This window comes from Bos indicus, chromosome 7, assembly GCF_029378745.1.
Source record: "Bos indicus isolate NIAB-ARS_2022 breed Sahiwal x Tharparkar chromosome 7, NIAB-ARS_B.indTharparkar_mat_pri_1.0, whole genome shotgun sequence".
Taxonomy (NCBI): Eukaryota; Metazoa; Chordata; class Mammalia; order Artiodactyla; family Bovidae; genus Bos; species Bos indicus.
Window position 1 is genome coordinate 4,295,531 of NC_091766.1, and position 17,945 is coordinate 4,313,475.

The 17,945-nt window shown below is 55.6% G+C and overlaps 1 protein-coding gene across 3 annotated transcripts in view; it reads right to left on the minus strand.

Moving 5' to 3' along the window:
- Positions 1-17,945, minus strand: part of UPF1 (UPF1 RNA helicase and ATPase) — a 33,581-nt gene that overhangs the window by 2,100 nt on the left and 13,536 nt on the right. Inside the window, exons 3-23 of one of the 3 annotated variants that reach the window (XM_070792478.1) lie at positions 17,363-17,452; positions 14,879-15,046; positions 14,306-14,486; positions 13,026-13,187; positions 12,318-12,402; positions 12,037-12,135; positions 11,478-11,586; positions 11,163-11,322; positions 10,941-11,059; positions 10,357-10,521; positions 10,149-10,263; positions 9,204-9,347; positions 8,616-8,829; positions 5,517-5,634; positions 4,965-5,121; positions 4,656-4,798; positions 3,093-3,267; positions 2,501-2,582; positions 1,150-1,311; positions 800-1,017; positions 339-461 (exon numbers count right to left, since the gene is read on the minus strand). In XM_070792478.1, coding sequence (XP_070648579.1) covers positions 342-461; positions 800-1,017; positions 1,150-1,311; positions 2,501-2,582; positions 3,093-3,267; positions 4,656-4,798; positions 4,965-5,121; positions 5,517-5,634; positions 8,616-8,829; positions 9,204-9,347; positions 10,149-10,263; positions 10,357-10,521; positions 10,941-11,059; positions 11,163-11,322; positions 11,478-11,586; positions 12,037-12,135; positions 12,318-12,402; positions 13,026-13,187; positions 14,306-14,486; positions 14,879-15,046; positions 17,363-17,452 — 2,986 coding nt within the window. In that variant the 3' untranslated portion in view covers positions 339-341. Of the gene's footprint in view, positions 1-317; positions 462-799; positions 1,018-1,149; positions 1,312-2,500; positions 2,583-3,092; positions 3,268-4,655; positions 4,799-4,964; positions 5,122-5,516; positions 5,635-8,615; positions 8,830-9,203; positions 9,348-10,148; positions 10,264-10,356; positions 10,522-10,940; positions 11,060-11,162; positions 11,323-11,477; positions 11,587-12,036; positions 12,136-12,284; positions 12,403-13,025; positions 13,188-14,305; positions 14,487-14,878; positions 15,047-17,362; positions 17,453-17,945 lie in introns of all 3 variants that reach the window. The other 2 variants (XM_070792476.1, XM_070792477.1) reach the window with 2 other exon arrangements.

Consider the following 17,945-nt stretch of genomic DNA (forward strand, 5'->3'; position numbering starts at 1 on the left):
GGCCCAAGGCCTTCTAACTCCACTCTGGCCTTGTTATGGGCAGACAACCATGACACAGGGCCCCGGAGGGACCGAGACGCACACCCAGAGGCGCGCAGGCACCTAGGGGCTGGGCCCTCTCCACCCTCACGACCGGCCTCGTCAGGGTGAGGGGACCCTCTGCCTCCTGGCTGCCCACCAGAAGCAGCGCTAAGACCCTCTGGAGAGTGGCAGAGGAGCGCGCCTGAGGCTCATATCCCCCGCAGCTGAGCAGAGGTACCGGGACCCAGAGTGGCAGGGACAGGGCGGGCGGCCCCTGGAGGACTCGAGACCCACACCTCCTCCAGAGGCCAGCTTGCCTTCTAGTACTGGGACAGCCCCGTCACTCCACCGTGCTGGTACGCCCGCTCGCCCTGGTATGTGGAGTCTTGCGACAGCGCCACGTCGATCTGTGACTTAAACTCATCTCCAAGGTAGCTGTCCTGCGAGACAAGGTTGGAGAGATGAGCACTGAATCAAGAGGTGTACTCGTCCTCCCGGCCGTGAGAACCTGCTCTGTGTCCTACCCGTTGCTACCCCCAAGGAATCATCTGGAAACTTACCTCGAAGCCCACGTGGCAGGAAACCCACACCGGTTACCTCGCCGCTGGATATGTGCTACCCAGGACAGCACTGCATGTGGGGTGTTCTAGACCCACAGTCCCTATGCTGAGGTCGTTAGAGGAGAGTGTCACCGGGCCTGGGTGTGCCAAGAGGGCTCCCTGGGCTGCTCTGACCCCACCGTGGGTGTGCTGCTTCACGCTAAGGGGCCAGGGCTCACCTGGGACAGCTCAGGCTGGGAGAGGCCGGGCTGGCTCATCTGGGAGGGCTGGCTCATGGAGATGTAGCCTTGGGTCAGGGCGCCCTGGGAGAAGGGCTGGGACGCCACATCCTGGCTGGCCTGGCTGTTGGGGAGATTCGTCTGACTGGGCCCAGGAAGCCCAAAGCGGTTCTTCTGGCGCCCCCCACGACCAGTCTTGCCTTTCGGGGTGCCTCGGCCTGAAAGACAGCAGTCCAGGGTTCCCTGAAAGAGGTTCTGAGCCTCACGGACAAGCACGCCTGCTCAACCCTAGGGTGTGAGTCCAGCCCAGGCGAAACCGGCTTCCCACGGGACCCCGGCTCAGCGCTCACCTGCGGCTGGCCCATTAGCTTGTCCAAAATACCCCGGTGGCGGCATGGGCGGCATGACCAGGTTGAAGGGAATGGGGATGTTCATGGCAGCCACGTGGCTGGGGCCGGCGCTGATCATGCCAATCTGGTCGTGGGTCTGGAAGTACATGTTCGAGGGCCGGCCTGTAAGACACAAGGTGAACGGCAGGCGTCACACCGCATCCAAACGAGCCCTGCTCTGCCCACAGCGGGAGCATCTGTCTTGTCCTCTCACTGCTGTCTGTCCCAGCGTTGCCTGGTGTGCTCCGACAGCAAAGTCACCTGATGCCGAATCGTACAACACATCCTCCCCACCCGACAGCCTCCTGGGGCTGGTGTCTGGGAGTGAACTTTTTCTCCTGGGGGATTCTGGGAACCACTGGCCTACGGGGATGTGAAAAACGGAAACCATGCTGCATTTCTGATTTCTTTCAACAGCCCTTTTTACTGCAAATGTTACATTACATGCTCCCACCGCCACCCCTAAGAAAAAGCCTAAGCCTGATACACCAGTGTATCTCAGGGAAGACAAAAGCCCCCAGGGCAACCTTCGGTCAAGGCAGATCCACGGGGGCCTCAGGGATGAAGGATGGACCCAGGACACCCTCAGCTACACAGGTACTCATCAGATATGGTGACAAGATCTGTCGTTATTTAAGAACACAACCCCCAGTCTGAGCCTAACGACCGGAAGGACACTGCAGCAGGGAAAGGGTCTCTAACAATTTCCTGTGGAAGAGGAGCAGCTGGGGTCCACCTGCCCTGGAGGGGAATGGCAAGCATGCAGAAGGCCAAAGGCAGCTGCGAGACTTGGGCAGGTGGCAGAGCACATGGGCGAGGTGCTGGCCCTCCATGACAGCTGGCTCGGGGAAGGGTCCCGGGAGGCAGGGACCTTAGTACACAGTACACGGAAGCCTCATCCAGCTAGAGAGGCGGGGCGCCCAACCCTGAGGTCTGACAGATGGAGCTGGAGTTCAGGGAAAGCAGCAAAACCTGAGACGAGGCTGCAGGTGTGCCCCTCCCACGGAGAAGGAGAGCAAAGGGCAGGCAGGGTGGGGTGAGGGCGTAGAAGCAAACTGACCGAGCTACGAGATTTGCTGAGACACCACTGCGTATGCAGAGCTGTATTATTTTAAAAACATTAGTCTTTTGAGAAATTGCCCAAACCAATTATTTGATTTCAAACAAGCAAAGCTGAGAAAGAACGCTCACTGCCAGGCAGGTTTCTGTGGACAGAGGCATGAGAGGTCAGGCAGGAGTGACAGGGCTGGAAGGTGTGGGTGTGGGAAGAGTCAACAAGTGCGGGGCCAGGCGGTCCCCCGCAGAGACTCACCCTGGCTGCTCCGGTCATAGACCGACCCTGGGATGATGGCCTCCCGGGCATCATACATGGCTGTCGTCATGAAGCGGGCTCCCTGCAAAGGGTTTAGGTCAGTGAGGAATTTATCATGCTGACACAAGGAAGAACTTTCCAAACATCTGGTGGCCTGGGAGGTGGCCAAGCTGCACACACAGAGGCTTGCCATTCATGCGCTCTGGCCTTTGCCCACCTTTCCTCGCCTGACCCTGCCTTTGATGCCCAACAGCTCGGGCAGCACCCACTCCTTAAGCCCCAGAGCACCATGGGTTTACCACGCTCCCAGCTGCTTGGGTCTGACTGCGAGCTGCTGGGTGCCACCGTGACACCGTGCTCCACAAGGGCCAAGAAGAGAAAAGCCTCAGAACAACTGAGACGCCTGGCGTGGGAGCTCTCGGGGACAGGCTAGCATGCACCGCTCGTCTTCACACACTGACGCGCTCAGCCCACCCCAGCTCGTACTCGTCACAAGTCCCACCTGCCATCACGCACTGCCACAGGCCCAGAACACCGGCCTGGGGAGGAGGGGGTTCCCAGCAGTCTCTCCCCGCCCGCGGTGGGCACTCACCGGGTTGATGGTGTTGACCAGCTTCCTGGGCTTGCTGAACTGCATGAGGCTCTCCCGCAGGTTGTTCAGGGGTCCCTCCACCAGCACCTTCTGCTCCTTGTAGTAGTTCAGCAGGTGGTTCCATAACGGCTGCTTGGACAGGGCCTTCGGGTTGCCCACGATAATGACCCCGTATCTGCAAGAGGTAGAAACCAAGAGTTTAGTCAAAGCCATGGCTTTGCAGTAGTCATGAATGGATGTGAGAGCTGGACCATAAAGAAGGCTAAGCGCTGAAGATTTGATGCTTTTGAACTGTGGTGTTGGAGAAAACTCTTGAAAGTCCCTTGGACTACAAGGAGATCAAAACAGTCAATCCTAAAGGAAATCAACCCTGAATATTCATTGGAAGGACTGATGCTGAAGCTCCAATACTTTGGCCACCTGATGCAAAGAACTGACTCATTTGAAAAGGCCCTGATGCTGGGAAAGACTGAAGGCAGGAGGAGAAGGGATGACAGAGGATGAGACGGTTGGATCGCATCACTGACTCGATGGACAGGAGTTTGAGCAAGCTCTGGGAGTTGGTGATGGACAGGGAAGCCTGGCGTGCTGCAGTCCATGGGGTCACAAAGGGTCAGACACGACTGAGAGACTGAACTGAAAGTGCAAGGTACCCAGGCAGCTCCCCTGGCACCCTGCCCACCATGCCCATCTTCTCAGCACACAGGAACATTGAGAGCCACCCTCAACCTCCTTGCCTAGATGCCCGGCCTGCCTATGCAGCACCCTCTGGGAATGCTGGGGATGGCTGGGTAACTGCAAACTGAGGTGACTTTCACTGGAGCCCATCCTGTAAGCTGCCAACCCTGCACTTGGGTTTATTTGAGGGCAGGTTTCTGTTGAGCCCAGATGTCAAAACATCTCTGTGGGAAGATGTACTCAGAGACGAGTCTCCTCATTTGCAGACCTGAGTCAGCCTCCTGGGCAACCAAGTCACACGTGGCAGAGGCAGATTCCACAGCTGCCTCAGGCATTCTGACGGGCTGGGCACGCCACTTGGTGCCCAAGCCAAGCTTCTGGGGAAAGTTTACATTCATCAGCTGTTTCAGGGCTCCCCTGCCTATGCTGGCTACCAAAGGAAAACCAAGGTGCCCTCAGTGGGGAGGGAACCAACATGTGCACGTGAGTCCCGCTTGCAGCTGGCACAAGGGTGGCTGTTGCTGGTTTCCTGTGGGGGTGACATGGGGTCCAGCTGATTCTCTGGGTCACTCACTACTTCAAAAGCTGTATTCCACAGCTAAACAAGGCAACCGGACAGAAAGCCACCAGGACGCAGAAGCAAAGACAACTCACGGGCCAGAGGTTCTCTCCAGACTGCTGCTGGGAGCCCTCTACCCCGGCACTGCCGAGGCCCCTCTACCGTGCCCCGTGCCACAGCCCAAGGCGCGGCTGGGGTGCGAGAACTGACAGGAGGAGAAGCAGGCAGGGAGCAGCTCTCGGGCTAACCCCTCCCAGCATCTCAGAAAGCCTCCTATGCAAGAGGGGCCGCCTCTGCAAGGCCCAGCGAGACTCAGCTCTCCGTACCGTGCTCTGGTCAAGGCCACGTTGAGTCGCCTGGGGTCATTCAAAAATCCAATGCCTTGGTGCTCATTGGCCCGCACACAGGAGAGGATGATAAAGTCCTTCTCACGCCCCTGGAACGCGTCCACGCTGGCAATCTCCACCTCCTACAGGTGCAATAATCACGGTCAGCCAACAGGCTTCCTTCAAGGAGCTCTCAGCCCGCACAAAGTGTATCAAAATGCACCACTGAATCCCACAGATGAGCCTGGGACCTGAAGCTGGCAGAGCCCCCTGCTGCCAGGCGGTGGAAGGGCAGCGCCCGGGGCGTACCTGGTAGAGCTTGGTGTGCAGGGAGCCGCTGAACTGCATGTACTGCACCAGGTAGGAGCGCTGGCCCTCGTAGGGCGTGATGATGCCGATCTGGTCCGGCTTGGCGCCCGCCTTCAACAGCTTCGTGGTGATCTTCTCCACGTTTGCAGCCTCCGTCCTAAGAAAGTCAGGCTTTCACTTCCCAGGCTCCATCTCTGGGCTCCTGAGACCCCCCCAAGGCTAGAAGCTGTGGAAGGCTCAGGGGCAGCCTCGCCTCCAGTGCAACCCTGTGGAGGCCCTGCTTGGCACACCCATGGCTGGGCAGCCCAGCATTTACCAACGGAGTCAGGAGGGACAGAAAAGGCTCACATGGGGGCTCCTAAAGGATCTGCTCAACAGGAAACATACACTGAGAAGATGAGGTTGGACCTATGCTGCTGGTCTAAGTGTGTGGACAGAATGAGCACAAGGAAAACAAGGACAAGTCTCACCACGTTAAACAAGACCACAGGTGCGCAGCCGCTGGGAAAGCTGTCACCGAGGCCAGCAGGCACCACAGACAAGTCTGCTTACCTGTTCAGGTAGGAGGTGCCTGAGCTGGCAATCTCCTCTTGGCCCTGGGTCACATAGAAGAACATTGGTTTATCCGGTTGGGGCCACTGAAAGTCAAACCCCTTCTTTACACGATCCGCTGGCATCGTGGAAGAGAAAAAAGAAAACATCCTGTTAGAGAAGAAAAGTGCAGCGGGTCTGGGTGAGCTGAGGTGGAGAGCAGAGTGGAGGCCATTCCATCCTGGGTGGAGGCACACGGCAGAGCAGGAAATGACAGGCTCCAGCAACTGACCCAGGTCTGTGGGTCCCAGGGGAGGCCATTGGCGGGGGTCCTCTGACGAAACTCCCAGCAACACTTAGCACTATAGCTGGTACAAAGCTGGCTTACTCGCGGAACAGATCTCACTGTTAGTGTTTTCTGCGGCCTATGTCTGCCCCAGGGTAAAGAAGACATTCTACCTCCTTCCAGAAGGTTTATGATGTACTTTAAGGGACTCGTGTGTACCCACACCTGGCCTTTAACAACGACACTGCTGACCCCCACGCCTTGTCCCGACCAGGGCGTGCGGACAGGTGCGTCTGCCTCTGGACTCTATCTCAGGCCTGTGCGCAGCGCCTCTGGGACTGCAGCTGGACAGCAACTCGTGACATCCCCGAGTAGGAGCTGCCACCGTCCTCAAGCTCTTTTATGTTCATCTTAGGTGCTCAGCCCTCTGCAAGTCCTTACGATGCTGAAAATCAGTCTGTCCAATCAGACAGTCCATCCATTCTTTTGGGAATTTCTGACTGGAGTTACGCCTAATCAGATTAATGTAAAAAAAAAACTGGAATTTTTGCACCAAAACAGACTACCATAGATGAAGGAAAAGCCTGAGCTGTGAGGACACATGGTATGATCCCTTTTATGTCAAGCTGAAAATGAGGCAAAGACTCAATGTTTCAAGTGAGGGCAGTGGCTAGAGCAAGCTCGGGGCTGGCAAACATTTAACCACCTGCGAGGGACAGGGCAAGGGCTAGCAAACAGTGCCGGCTAATTCCCATGCTGTAGACACGCCCCCACCACTGACATCGGCCACCCTGGGGCGGGGCGCCCGCACCATCCCAGACAGGGCTCGCTGCTGGGCTGCAGGGTGCTGGTGAGGCGGGGCTTCCAGGTGCAGGTGCTGGTAAGACACGGTCCCCTCGTGAGAGCTCACTAAGCCTGGGCACTTCTTTACACTTCCTCAGTTTTTAAAAAACTTACTTCGGGGGTGCCATGTCCCAGACAGTGACGGTTCAGCAGTGAACCACCGCCAGCAACCTGTGGAGCCGATGCCATGGAGAAGGTGGAGCAAGGCCAGCGGGAGTCTGTACCAGTGCTGAGTGGTGGCTTTCCCAACAAGTGTCAGCTGCGTCACCAACAAGCTCCTCGTGACCTGGCCTTTTCTAGTCTTACCACCCGGCAGACCAGCAGCCCCAAGGGTCAAGACTGTATTGCACAGCAGCCGCGTGGCCGTGGACAGGCACTCACACTTTCCGCCTCAGTCTCCTCATCTACAAAGTGGGCTAAACAAAGCTGATGTGATAGGCTGCTGGCATTAACAAGACTCTAAATCAGCAGCTCTCAAACGAATGCTGCTCTCAGCGTCTCTTTACACTCTGAAAGCGGAGCAGTCCAAACAGCTATTATTTCTGTGCATTACATCTACCGATATATATTGTATTTTAAAACCCCAAAATTTTAAATAATTTAAAAAATTCATTGAAAGATGAACATATTAACTTAAAAATATTTTTATGAAAAATAATATTTCACTAAAATATATATTTAAGTGAATTTTATCAACTCACTTCACTCTCCAGCTTACTCGAGTCCTGCTCCCAGTCTCCTGCGAGCCCTCACAGCATGTGAGGCTAGAAAGGCCTCACAGATGCAAGTGGTTGGAAAAGGGACGCATGTTTGTTTTCAAACATTTATTTCGCTGTGCTAGTTCTTAGTTGCAGCACTTGAGATCTTTAGTTGTGGCACATGAACCCTTACTTGCAACGTGTGGGATCTTAGTTTCCTGACCAGGGATTGAACCCAGGCCTCCTGCACCAGGAGCACACAGTCTTAGCCACTGGACCACCAGGGAGGTCCCAGGAAGCATCTTTTAAGACCTTTCCCACTACTGTGGCATTATCTCAATTCTATCTGAAAACTGGATGGGAGGCTGCCCTGTAGCTCAGGGACGATGGCCTTTCTGCTCTGCCCTGACTTGCATGGCCTCTGACCCCCAGCGACATGGAAGCACCTTTGCTGCCTGTTGGAATGGGATGTGCTGCTCACCCTGTCAGGCAGGGCTTCCAAAGGCTGACACCCCTGACACATGTCACCACCACGATCTCATCAGAAAATTTACTCGGCACCCGGAAGACATGGTAAGCTCATACTAGGGGACACGCGTTTTCCAAAACCCTCATTTTGGAGTGAAGTCTCATATTTTATCACTGGTGATGAATACTGTGAGTTGTTTTCCTTGAAGCCACAGGCCAGCTTTGATCCCTCTGAAGAAAATGCCTGTGAGCTGTCCAGTCTGTGTAACTAGCGTGTAGGTCCTTCCTTCAAGCACCTCACACACCTGCCAAGCGTCTCGGGAGACCATCCTCTCCCACCCCACACAGAATCCCAAGGACGCGCCTCAGGGACCAGTAAACGGAGGACTCTTCACTTTGAACTCAGGACAGGGCCTGCCACAGGTGTGTGGCGGTGCCAATTCACAGCAGCCTGGTCGCACCGCAGGTGTCAGCACAGCCCGAAGGCGCCCGACACCCCAGGGCCACCGCCGAAGTCTGCTCTCGGGCGTACACAGGCCTTGAGAACCGCTGACAGAGGAAGGAGTGGGGCAGGCAGTTGTCTCACCGCCTCTTCTGTGTGTGATGCACCACTGGCGGGAATCCTCACAGCTGACTCTGCAAATCTTACCAAGATGCGGGCTCCCCTTCTCCCATGCCCAAGAATGTCCTGCACTCTAGAGCATACGTTCTGCCCACTGCACCTCTCTGAGGGGCCCCTACACACACAGTCACCACCTAAGGCCACTTGAGAAGGAAGCGAGACCAGGCACTGTCCCCAGACTCCCAGCACTGGGCCGAGCTTACCTGCGGTAACGCCATTCTGGAGAGAGCCCTCGTAGAAGATGTTGGACGGGAAGGCGCTGAGCGCGGGGTGCATCCGGTACTGGACCTGGAGGCGGATGGGGCGGATGCCCAGCACCACCAGGCGTTCAAAGAGCGACTGCGACAGCCCGGCCTTGGCCGCCTTCTTGCACATCACCACAGGGCCCAGCTGGCAGTGGTCACCCACGAGGATCAGCTGTGATAAAGAGGCCCGCATCACAGTTCAAACATGGACAGCCTACATGTCCACTCAGGGACTAAGAGGACTGGGGTCCATACAACCACCCAACTACACTAATTCAAGTGGCAAGACACTGACCTGGAGTGGGAAAACTGCCCACCATACACATGGAACATGCTCTGAACCTTCACGAAGGCACTCTGTGCCGCGCCCACCCTTGGAAGACCCCCTCAAAGCCTGCTGTGCACCCCTCTGTGCTCTGCCAGGGCAGGAAACAGAGCCTAGGACACTAAAGCAAACCTCCAGCACTAAGTACCACACAGAACTAGAACAAAAGAGAGTGTACCCAAAACGTCAAATAAGACTGTGATGGACGTGCTCTGGCCCACCTGCTTGGCTCCAAGGACCACAGGGACCATGCACTCTGGCTCGGTGGCCTGCGTGCTTTCGTCGATTAAAATGGAGCGGAACTGCATCTTGGCGAGCCTCGGGTCTCCTGCGCCCACACACGTGCAGCAGATGACATCTGCGTTCTGGGGAAGAGAGCGCCAGGCCTCAGGGCACCTGCAGGTGAGGGCTCCCAGACCCCAAAGGGCAGGCAGGACGGGACGCAGACGCCACTCTGGTCCACACCCTTCCTGACAGAATCTACAGTCCAGGCTGTGGTGATCCTAAGTGCTTGCGAGTCATGCCTAAAAAAGGGCGTGGTGCCTCACGACAGCCTCTGAGGGGCAGTGCCGAGCCAGGGAAACCATGGTTTCAGTTGGTTCGTCACCTAGAGTAGGAGACAGCGCTCTGGACCTGCCCCGGGCTCCAGGCACAGACCAGGACCAGGCTCCCAAGAGTCCAGCCACAGGGAGGCTGGCAGGGAGTGGACTCTACCGCAAACAATTGTCATTTCAGACAATAAGATGTCTCTGTGTGACCTCAGAGGAAGCACACGGAGGACGGTATCAGAGTTCTCTCCTCAAATAGAAAAGAACCCACTACAGGCGCTACACATGGACTTAATGTATCCAAACAGGTCCTCTGGCCCAAAGAACATGTGAAACTCCAAGTGTTGCTCAGCCGTGTCCCACTCTTTCCAACCCCATGGACCGTGGCCCGCCAGGCTCCTCTGTCCATGGCATTTCTCAGCCGAGAATACTGGAGTGGGTTGCCATTCTCTTCTCCAGGGGAATCTTCCCAACCCAGGGAGCAAACCCGGGTGTCCTACACTGCCAACAGATTCTTTACCGTCTGAGCCACCAGGGAAGCCCAAAGTGAACAAGTGAGAAGACAAAGCCCAAAGGCCCAGACCCGTTCCCGGGCAGCAGGGCAGGTGAGGAGCTCACCATGAGCAGCTCCCTCTCGGCAGTGCGCTTCAGGGCTCTGTAACGCTTCTCGTCCGCCGACGACAGCTCCCCAGTCTCATCCTTCAGCTGCTGCAGCTTTTGGAGCTCTGGCATGCTGCAAACACAGCGTGTGAGCAGGAGGTGGGTGCCCCCAGGGCCTGCCCCGGGGAGACGTGCCTAGCCTTAAGGCCAGGGACCCGACACCCACCTGTCCATGTTCCTGATCTGGTTGTGCAGGGCCAAGAAGGACACCGGGGAGTCTATGGCCTCGCGGCTCTTGGCGCAGAGCCGCACGACTTTCAGCCCGGTCTGGTGGATCTTCTCAGTCAGCTGATCCACGGCTATGTTGCTTGGAGCACAGACCAGCACAGGCCTTCAATAAAACGTGAGCGCAATGTCAGTGCTCGCCCAGAGAAGAGCCCAGAGCAAGACCACTGTTTGGATCACAGGTGGCAGGGGAGCCGACTCAAGCTCTAAGACTAAAGCCAGGAGTGACATGGTGCTGAAGGAGCAACAAGGTGGATGGTCTGAACTTCCTGATCTTCACACTGTGCATGCCACTCCCCACTAACTCCTGATTCCGGCGTCATCACCTCGTGACCACACTGCTGAGACTTTCCAAGCGCTGAGGTGCACACAGGCACAACACAACCGAGGATGAGTCTACCCTGTGCAAGCTCACTTGTTAAAAGCGGCCACAGAGGCCAGACCTACTACCAACGGCGTAGGAAGCAGCACGCCAGGTATGCTGGGCCCCTCCGTTTCCCCACCCTGGGCTGCACAGAGCCCTACCCGTTGCCTTGCCGAGCCAGGTGGTAGACGATGGTGGCTGAGGTCACGGTCTTTCCTGTGCCCGGTGGGCCCTGGATCAGACTCAGTGGTCTCTGCAGCACAGTCTTCACGGCGTAAACCTTCGGATACAAGTAGCCGTTAGGGGTGCAGACAAGGCGGAGGGCCGCTCAGCACGCAGGCCCTGGGGCCTGGGACCCTCCTGCCCGCGGGACAGGTGAGAACCTGAGAGTGGTTGAGGTCGGGGAGCCCCTGTGCCGTGAAGCGCTTGGGCAGCTGGCACTTGATGATCACATCCTCCACCTCATGGCCAAGCAGTTTGTGGTAGATGTAGCCCGACACGGAGGTCTCATCCACGGCAAAGGTTTTCAGTGCGCTCTGCATTCTGAAGGGGAAGCTCCAGCTCAGTGGCGGGCACACGAAGCTGCCAGGCAGCCTGGCTCCCCACAACACGGAGCAGTGGGGAGACTGCAGCCACACCGAGGGCCAGGGCCTGCCAAGCAGACACAGGCAAGCACGAGGGGAAGGGGGTGGGCATACCTGTCGAATGAGGTTGACTTCCACACGAAATCCACCTGGAAGTTATGAGTCACCTCCACAGGGGCGCCCACGCTGCTCCGAAGCTCAATAGCAATCTCATCGCCATAATCTACACCGCCGAGTTAAGTCTCATCCTTGTCAAAGCCTTCACTCACTGAGGAGACAGCCCCTCCGCACCAGACACAGGAAGCACAGCGAGAGGCCCGTGTTCTCCATGGCAGGTTCCGGCCACTGCAGCCAGGGGCGTCTTCCCCACGAGCCTAGGGTGGCATCCAGCAAGGAACAGCCAAGCCCAGGGCCCAGGTTCCACAGAGCCCTCGGGCACACAGTTCGGAGTACCCTGGTTTCTGCCTAAGCAGCTCTGTATCAGCTAGGACAACTAGAGCCTGATGGCTTGAAACAAACCAGAGTCAAAGGGGCTGCACACAGCCTTCCCTGCATTTGAGGCCTCAAGACCGCTCTCCATGGTGGCCCACACAGGTCTCTTGTACTCGGGACAAGCCCGTCGGAGACTGGGGCAGAGGGTGCCTGGGCCGGCCCTTCTTTACACAAAGGATACTATCAGGGACCTTGATGACGTGGCCGATCCCTTTCCAGAGGGGCGCCAGGTCCCCTTTGTACCGCAGGCATATCTCATCCCCTTGCATGAGCCGCATGTCTTACAGAGAGAAGACAACAGGAAACCGGCGTTTGCACACGCATCACAGACACCACCACCAACAGTTCAAATTCAGGGACACTTTACAAGGGTGAAACTAGGAATTTTATGCTACTTAGAGTCACAAATATTTTAAAACTTAAAATCACCTCTTAACCAAATTATGACTAAATCCTCATTACCAGAGTCAGTCTTGGGCAAAGTGAAGTAGGCGATTCTCTTCTTGTTAAGGCCCAGGTCCCACCTGACCGTGATGTTATCTTGAGTCTGAGCATATAAAAAATAAGAGCCCTGTTAGCCTGCAACACAGACACGGGTCTGGGCTCCTCGTGTCTGTTTTCCACAGGTAGGTGCCTCTAGGCGAGCAGCACCAGACAGCCTGAAACACCAACCAGGGCACATCCGGGAGAGAAGGCGTGAGGACCCCAAAACCTGCAGAGGACAACCAGAAGACCCCCCCACACGACGTCTGTTCTTGGAGACAGCTGCTCTGTGGGTGGTGGAGGGAGAGAAGGAAGCTGACGGCTGAGGACATGGCCCGTGAGCCTCGGGGCTCCCGATTCCCGTGCAGTTTCCGAGGAATGGGCACAGGAGCGTCCTCAGGGTGCTGCGGGCTCCTGGGGTCTGACTCTCCCCGCTGAGGCAAAGGCTACAAACCCAACTGGAAGCAATGTTTGTTGGACTTTAGGTCAGACGGCACCTAGATGGATGTTTGGCCGTGAGTGGCAGAGCACCTCCCACAGGCCTGTCCTTATCCACGGCTCCGCCTCTCAGGGGCTGCACCGAGGCCCAAGTCAGCATGTGCAGTCTGCAGAGAAACCCACCCTCCGCAGACCTGAGGAGAGATGCTCTGTTAAAATGAACAAGCCCTCGTGCACACACCACATCACCTGTGACTCTTTCAGCTTCTTGTCGTAGTCAGCCTCCAGCTTGACCAGAGGCCCAAATATGTTCTGGTACTGGTAGGCGTCCTCGTAGCGCAGGAGGACGTGCTGCGGCTCCTCGTCCACTCCAGGCTTCTCCAGGTCCTCCAAGGTGGCAGAAGGGTTCTCCTAGAGACAAGAGCCGGCACCACGCTCTTCCCCATTCTCACCTCTACTTAAGACGCCCTGTATGCGAGTGCACACCCGTCATCACTTCTCAGGACGAGCAGGGCTCCCAGTGGCCCAGCCCTCTCATCAGGAAGCCCACGTGACACACAGAGGGGGAAGCCCCAGGAACACAGCCTGACACACTTATCCCACCAGGTGGGCACGTTCCTCAACCAACACCTAGCCCCTGACACGGGAGAGGTTATTCTCCCCAGCTGCCAGAAAGAGCACTGGATTCCCCAAGTGTGTAAACAGAAAGGAAGGCCCGCCTCCCCGTTTCCTCCTGATCCTACTACGCTGCACCAAAAGGAGAAACACACTCTCTCTTGGCAGGTAAGTGGGCTGTTTAGATATAAACAAGAAGAGTGAGATAACTGCGGCAACCTGAAAATCAAGGTGGAGAGGGTCCCTGCTAGCCAATGCTTCACAAATATTTTGCCCTGCAGCTGAAGAGAAGATAAATTCACATTTTTTAAATTATATGGGTGCCTAATTAAAATCTCTAGCCTAATTAATTATAACAGCAATTAGGAGTTCTCGGCTGTTCACTAGTTAAGATGCTGAGCTTCCATTACAGGGGCTGCAGGTTCAATGCCTGGTCAGGGAACCAAGACCCCACATCCTGCACCAAAAATAAATAAAATGTGTACATGTGTGTGTGTGCAAGCAGCCAGAACCAGAGGAGGGCTTCCCTGGAGAACGGCCTGTGGGCAGGGCAGGAATCTTGCGGGCCCCCAGCCTGGTGTCGCCCTGGCTCCAACATGTCACACGTCTCAAGCCCAACCAGGTTTCACACAGTATACCGCAGTCCCGGCTGTCTGCTCGGGCCCGGCTCCTCCTGGCGTGTCCAGCTGCAGTCGCTGACCACCAGCTCCCATCCTCCTCCTTCCCACCAGCCACCCCTGCCCTCAACAAGAACAGAAAAACTCCACTGGCCAGAGCTTTCCTTTCCCAGAGGCCTGGCAGGAGGCATCCCTGGCACCCTCCTTCCTGTTTCTGAGGACCCCAGCCCCGGTCCCAGCCCCCTCCCCCACCAACACGTGGCACGGAGCGGGACGTGCTTTGCCACAGGCCCTCACCTTCCAGAGCTCCTCCAGCTTGTTGATCTGCTGGGCGGTGATCTGCCGCGCCCGCAGCTGCTCCTGCTCAGAAGGGATCTTGACCAGCCAGGACAGGAAGCACCGGTCCTGGATCAGGGGCTGCCACTGGGAGCTGTCCCAGTTGATGTCCTTGAGGCTGCTCTGACTGGCACAGGGCTGCCTGCAGAAACCCCGAGGGCGGGGAGAGCCCAGGTGAGGATGACCTCTGCCCCTGCCCCAGGCTTATTACCTCTTACTTCAGAGTGGTGCTCCCTACATTTTACTGTATGATCACAGTGCCTTTAAATTGTTAGCAATAAATGCATCTCCTCATGCACTTGAGGTCCGAACTCTTAAAACTTTTATGATTTAACCAGAAGACACCCCAAAAGGGTCATATGACATTCCTAGCTCTGTAACAAGCCCCAACCCTCCAAACCTCCTTAGACCTCGCCAGTTGGCAGAAACCACTTAAAACTATTTTAAAGCTCCAGAGAGTTGGCACTGTGGAGAGACTGAGTCTTCGCCTGAAAGGCACCCCCCCAAACAAGGGAACTGGGGCCCTGCCCTCACCTGCACAGCAGCACCACAACCGAGTCGGCCTTGGCAGGGATGAAGCCGAGGAGGAAGACGTTGCGGCAGCCGCAGTTATAACACTCCAGAACCGTCTCCCCTAGGGGCCCATCCTTGTGCAGAGTCACCTCTTTGCATTTTGCCCTCACAAGGTGATTTACAATGTGGCTGAAACCAGGAAATGATCAATAGTTAACACCCAAAGTTTGGCTTTTCACCACTTCCAATTTTCGAGCTCCGTTAAAAGTTCCGGTACCGTTCACGGTCCATTAGCAGGAATGGTCACACCTCATCCATCTGGCATCCAGAGGGACCGGCCTGCCCCTGAACTGGCTCCCCACTGAGCGCAAAAATCGATCTGACTTGAACCATTTCTAAGGAAAACTTCCCTAACATGCTTCACACAGTTCCCTCTTGCCCCATTCCTGCTTTCTTAAATCCAGCTTATTGGGCCTGACTGAATCTAACTCGGGTGCCAAGGCTGCTGTCTTGGAGAGGAAGGCTCGCCCCTTCACTGCTCCTATTCACTCAACGTAGTTTCTCCGCTGCTCCTTTCAAAGTCACTTCTCCTGGCCCCGCGCCTGCTTCCAGGAGCAACACCCCTTCTCATTTGCTGCAGGCCAGGAAACCTGATAACCAAATGTACTAGAAACCTGAGGACAGCAAAAAAATACGGAGCAGGGGGAGGTCAAGGCTACTCTCCGGAAGCACAGGGCCAGCTCTGAACTGTCTGGAAGCCCCGCTGTCTCAGCTCTTTCCTTGTTGCGCGTGGCCAGAACTCTTGACACCTTTCTCATTTCCGGGACACGGCTCACCTAAGCCAGGCCCTGAGTCCCTGGTTTAGCGCTGAACTCGCCCTCCCCAACACCAGCCTCACTCGGGGCCCCAGGTAGTGCCTGCTCCTGCCTCAGCTCTCCCAGCCTCCCCAGCAACCCCCAGCCTTGCTGTGCGTGTGTCACACGCTGAGTGCGCCTGCTGGGCCTCCAGCCTTCCCTGCTGCTCCCCTCGCGTCACCCTGGGAAACCCCTCCTGTGCACGCTTTGGCTCAGAGGCCAACATCCTAATCCTCTCTGGCCCCACAAAGATTGTCAGATTACCCAGCTAATCACCACTACTCTCTGTACCTCCAAAGCCCCCACCCCTCCTCCCCTCCTGGAGCTGCCACCCCTGGGTATTCTACCGGAATCAGTGATTTCCTCCTGTCTTTTCTAGGCCCACCACGCTCTACCACATTGGAAGCTTCCTGAAGGGGGGTTCATCACCTTCACAATTTGACCTTGCACAGAACACAGTGCTGGCTGACCAAGTCTGTTTTCTCTCAGAGGTTCTCTGCTCACTTCCCTGACCTTGGCTCTGCTGACCTGAAGATGGGGTTGCCAACTAAGGCAAGTTTTATTTAATTGCTTTTCCTGCAAGAGAGGAACTAATGCAAACACAGTAACACTTAAATTACCCAGAACATTTGGAAAGTGAGATACCAGCCTCTTCTGGGTACCCTAAAGACGCTTCTCCTTTCATATCCCTAAAAAACCCAGCTCCCTTCCTTGCCTCACTCAGAAGCCCATAATTTGCATTACTGACTCCAAGATGACATGAGATGTGAGCACTCTGCATCCTGCACGAGGTCATGAGCCCGCGTCCGGCTGCCGAAGACATAGGAAGGGGGCTATGTATGAATAAAGCCGCCTACGGAATTTCGTCACTTTATTTCTATAAAACAGGAATCTCAGAGGAAGATGCTGCTTCCGTGCTGGTGACCTGGGAGCCCTGTCCCACGGAGACTCTGCTCTGCTTCTCTGTGGCAATGGCCTGAGTCCTCACCTCACGGCAGCCTCAGAGAAGCCAATAGAACTAGACCCGTGCCAGTGGTGGGGGCTGAGGAATCTCACCACTCGAGCCTAGATAAACGGACTCTCCCTGGAATCTGAGTGCCCGCATCATGCTGGTCTCACCTAAACCCAAAAAAAAGGGACCTAGTCACAGCTGCTGCTGATCAACAGCAGGAAGGGAAGCCCAGAGTCGACGGTCAAGTGAACTTAATTTAATCTGATGATTCAGGATCTGGCCCATATTAGCCTCAGGACTGCTCCAATGAGCTAAGGCCAGAGGGAGCCTTCTCAGGAAGCAGCTCCCATGGATGCCCATGACTGTCTTGGGAACATCCTCCCCAGGCACCCAGTAATGAAGATGAACGGGCATGCCAGGAGCTCATCTTGCAGAAAAATATAAATAAAAACTGGGAATGAGAATTAAACCAACCCTACTTGCATAATAAAAAGAACCGCAGAGAATAAATCAAGGGTAAATACATTAAGGCATTCACACACCACCATCTGTTTCAAGTTAAACCAGTCACAGAGGAGGGGAAAAAACCAGGTTTGTTAGCGTGATTTTATATTGTGCTTCGCTTCAACATTTCCATAATTTACACACAAATCTGAGCACAGCACTGATTAAAGACACATGCGCGGTTTGATTATCTACCTGCCAGAAGTATTTCCACGTCCATTACAGAACCACTTCTTGCTGGTGTTACAGTAAACCACGCAAGCAGGATCGTGTATTCCACAGTAACTAAAAAAGTCAAAACATCAACAGTTAAAGTTGGAAGATTGCTCTCTGGTTTTAATTTGGCAGGATGTAAAATTCTTTCCTCTTACAACATTTTTAAGTTTTTCATTAAACACATACTCAAACCCAACGATCCCACTAACAAAACCCAATCAGTTAACTGCAGAGGCTTCCTGACCCTGTGAACACAGGGAAGCGGTTAGGGGTGCTGTGGAGACCCCTCAGATGGCAGCAAAGACCCTTGCAGGCAGCCTTGGGGGTGTGGGGCACGAGAGCAGTGCAAGGTGCCAGGTGAGCCCAGCAACGTAGACCTAACACCCCCAAGGTGACGGAGTCATTTCCCTCGGTCTCAAGTTTCAGGAACTGTGACTTGTGAGCAGGGAAGTCAACATCCCTGGCTCTGGGCACACAGAAGGTAAGCTGAGACCACGCTGCATTCAGAGCCTCACACGCTCCGGCAGAGGGCGCCATGCTCCTGGGAACACTCAGCTCAACC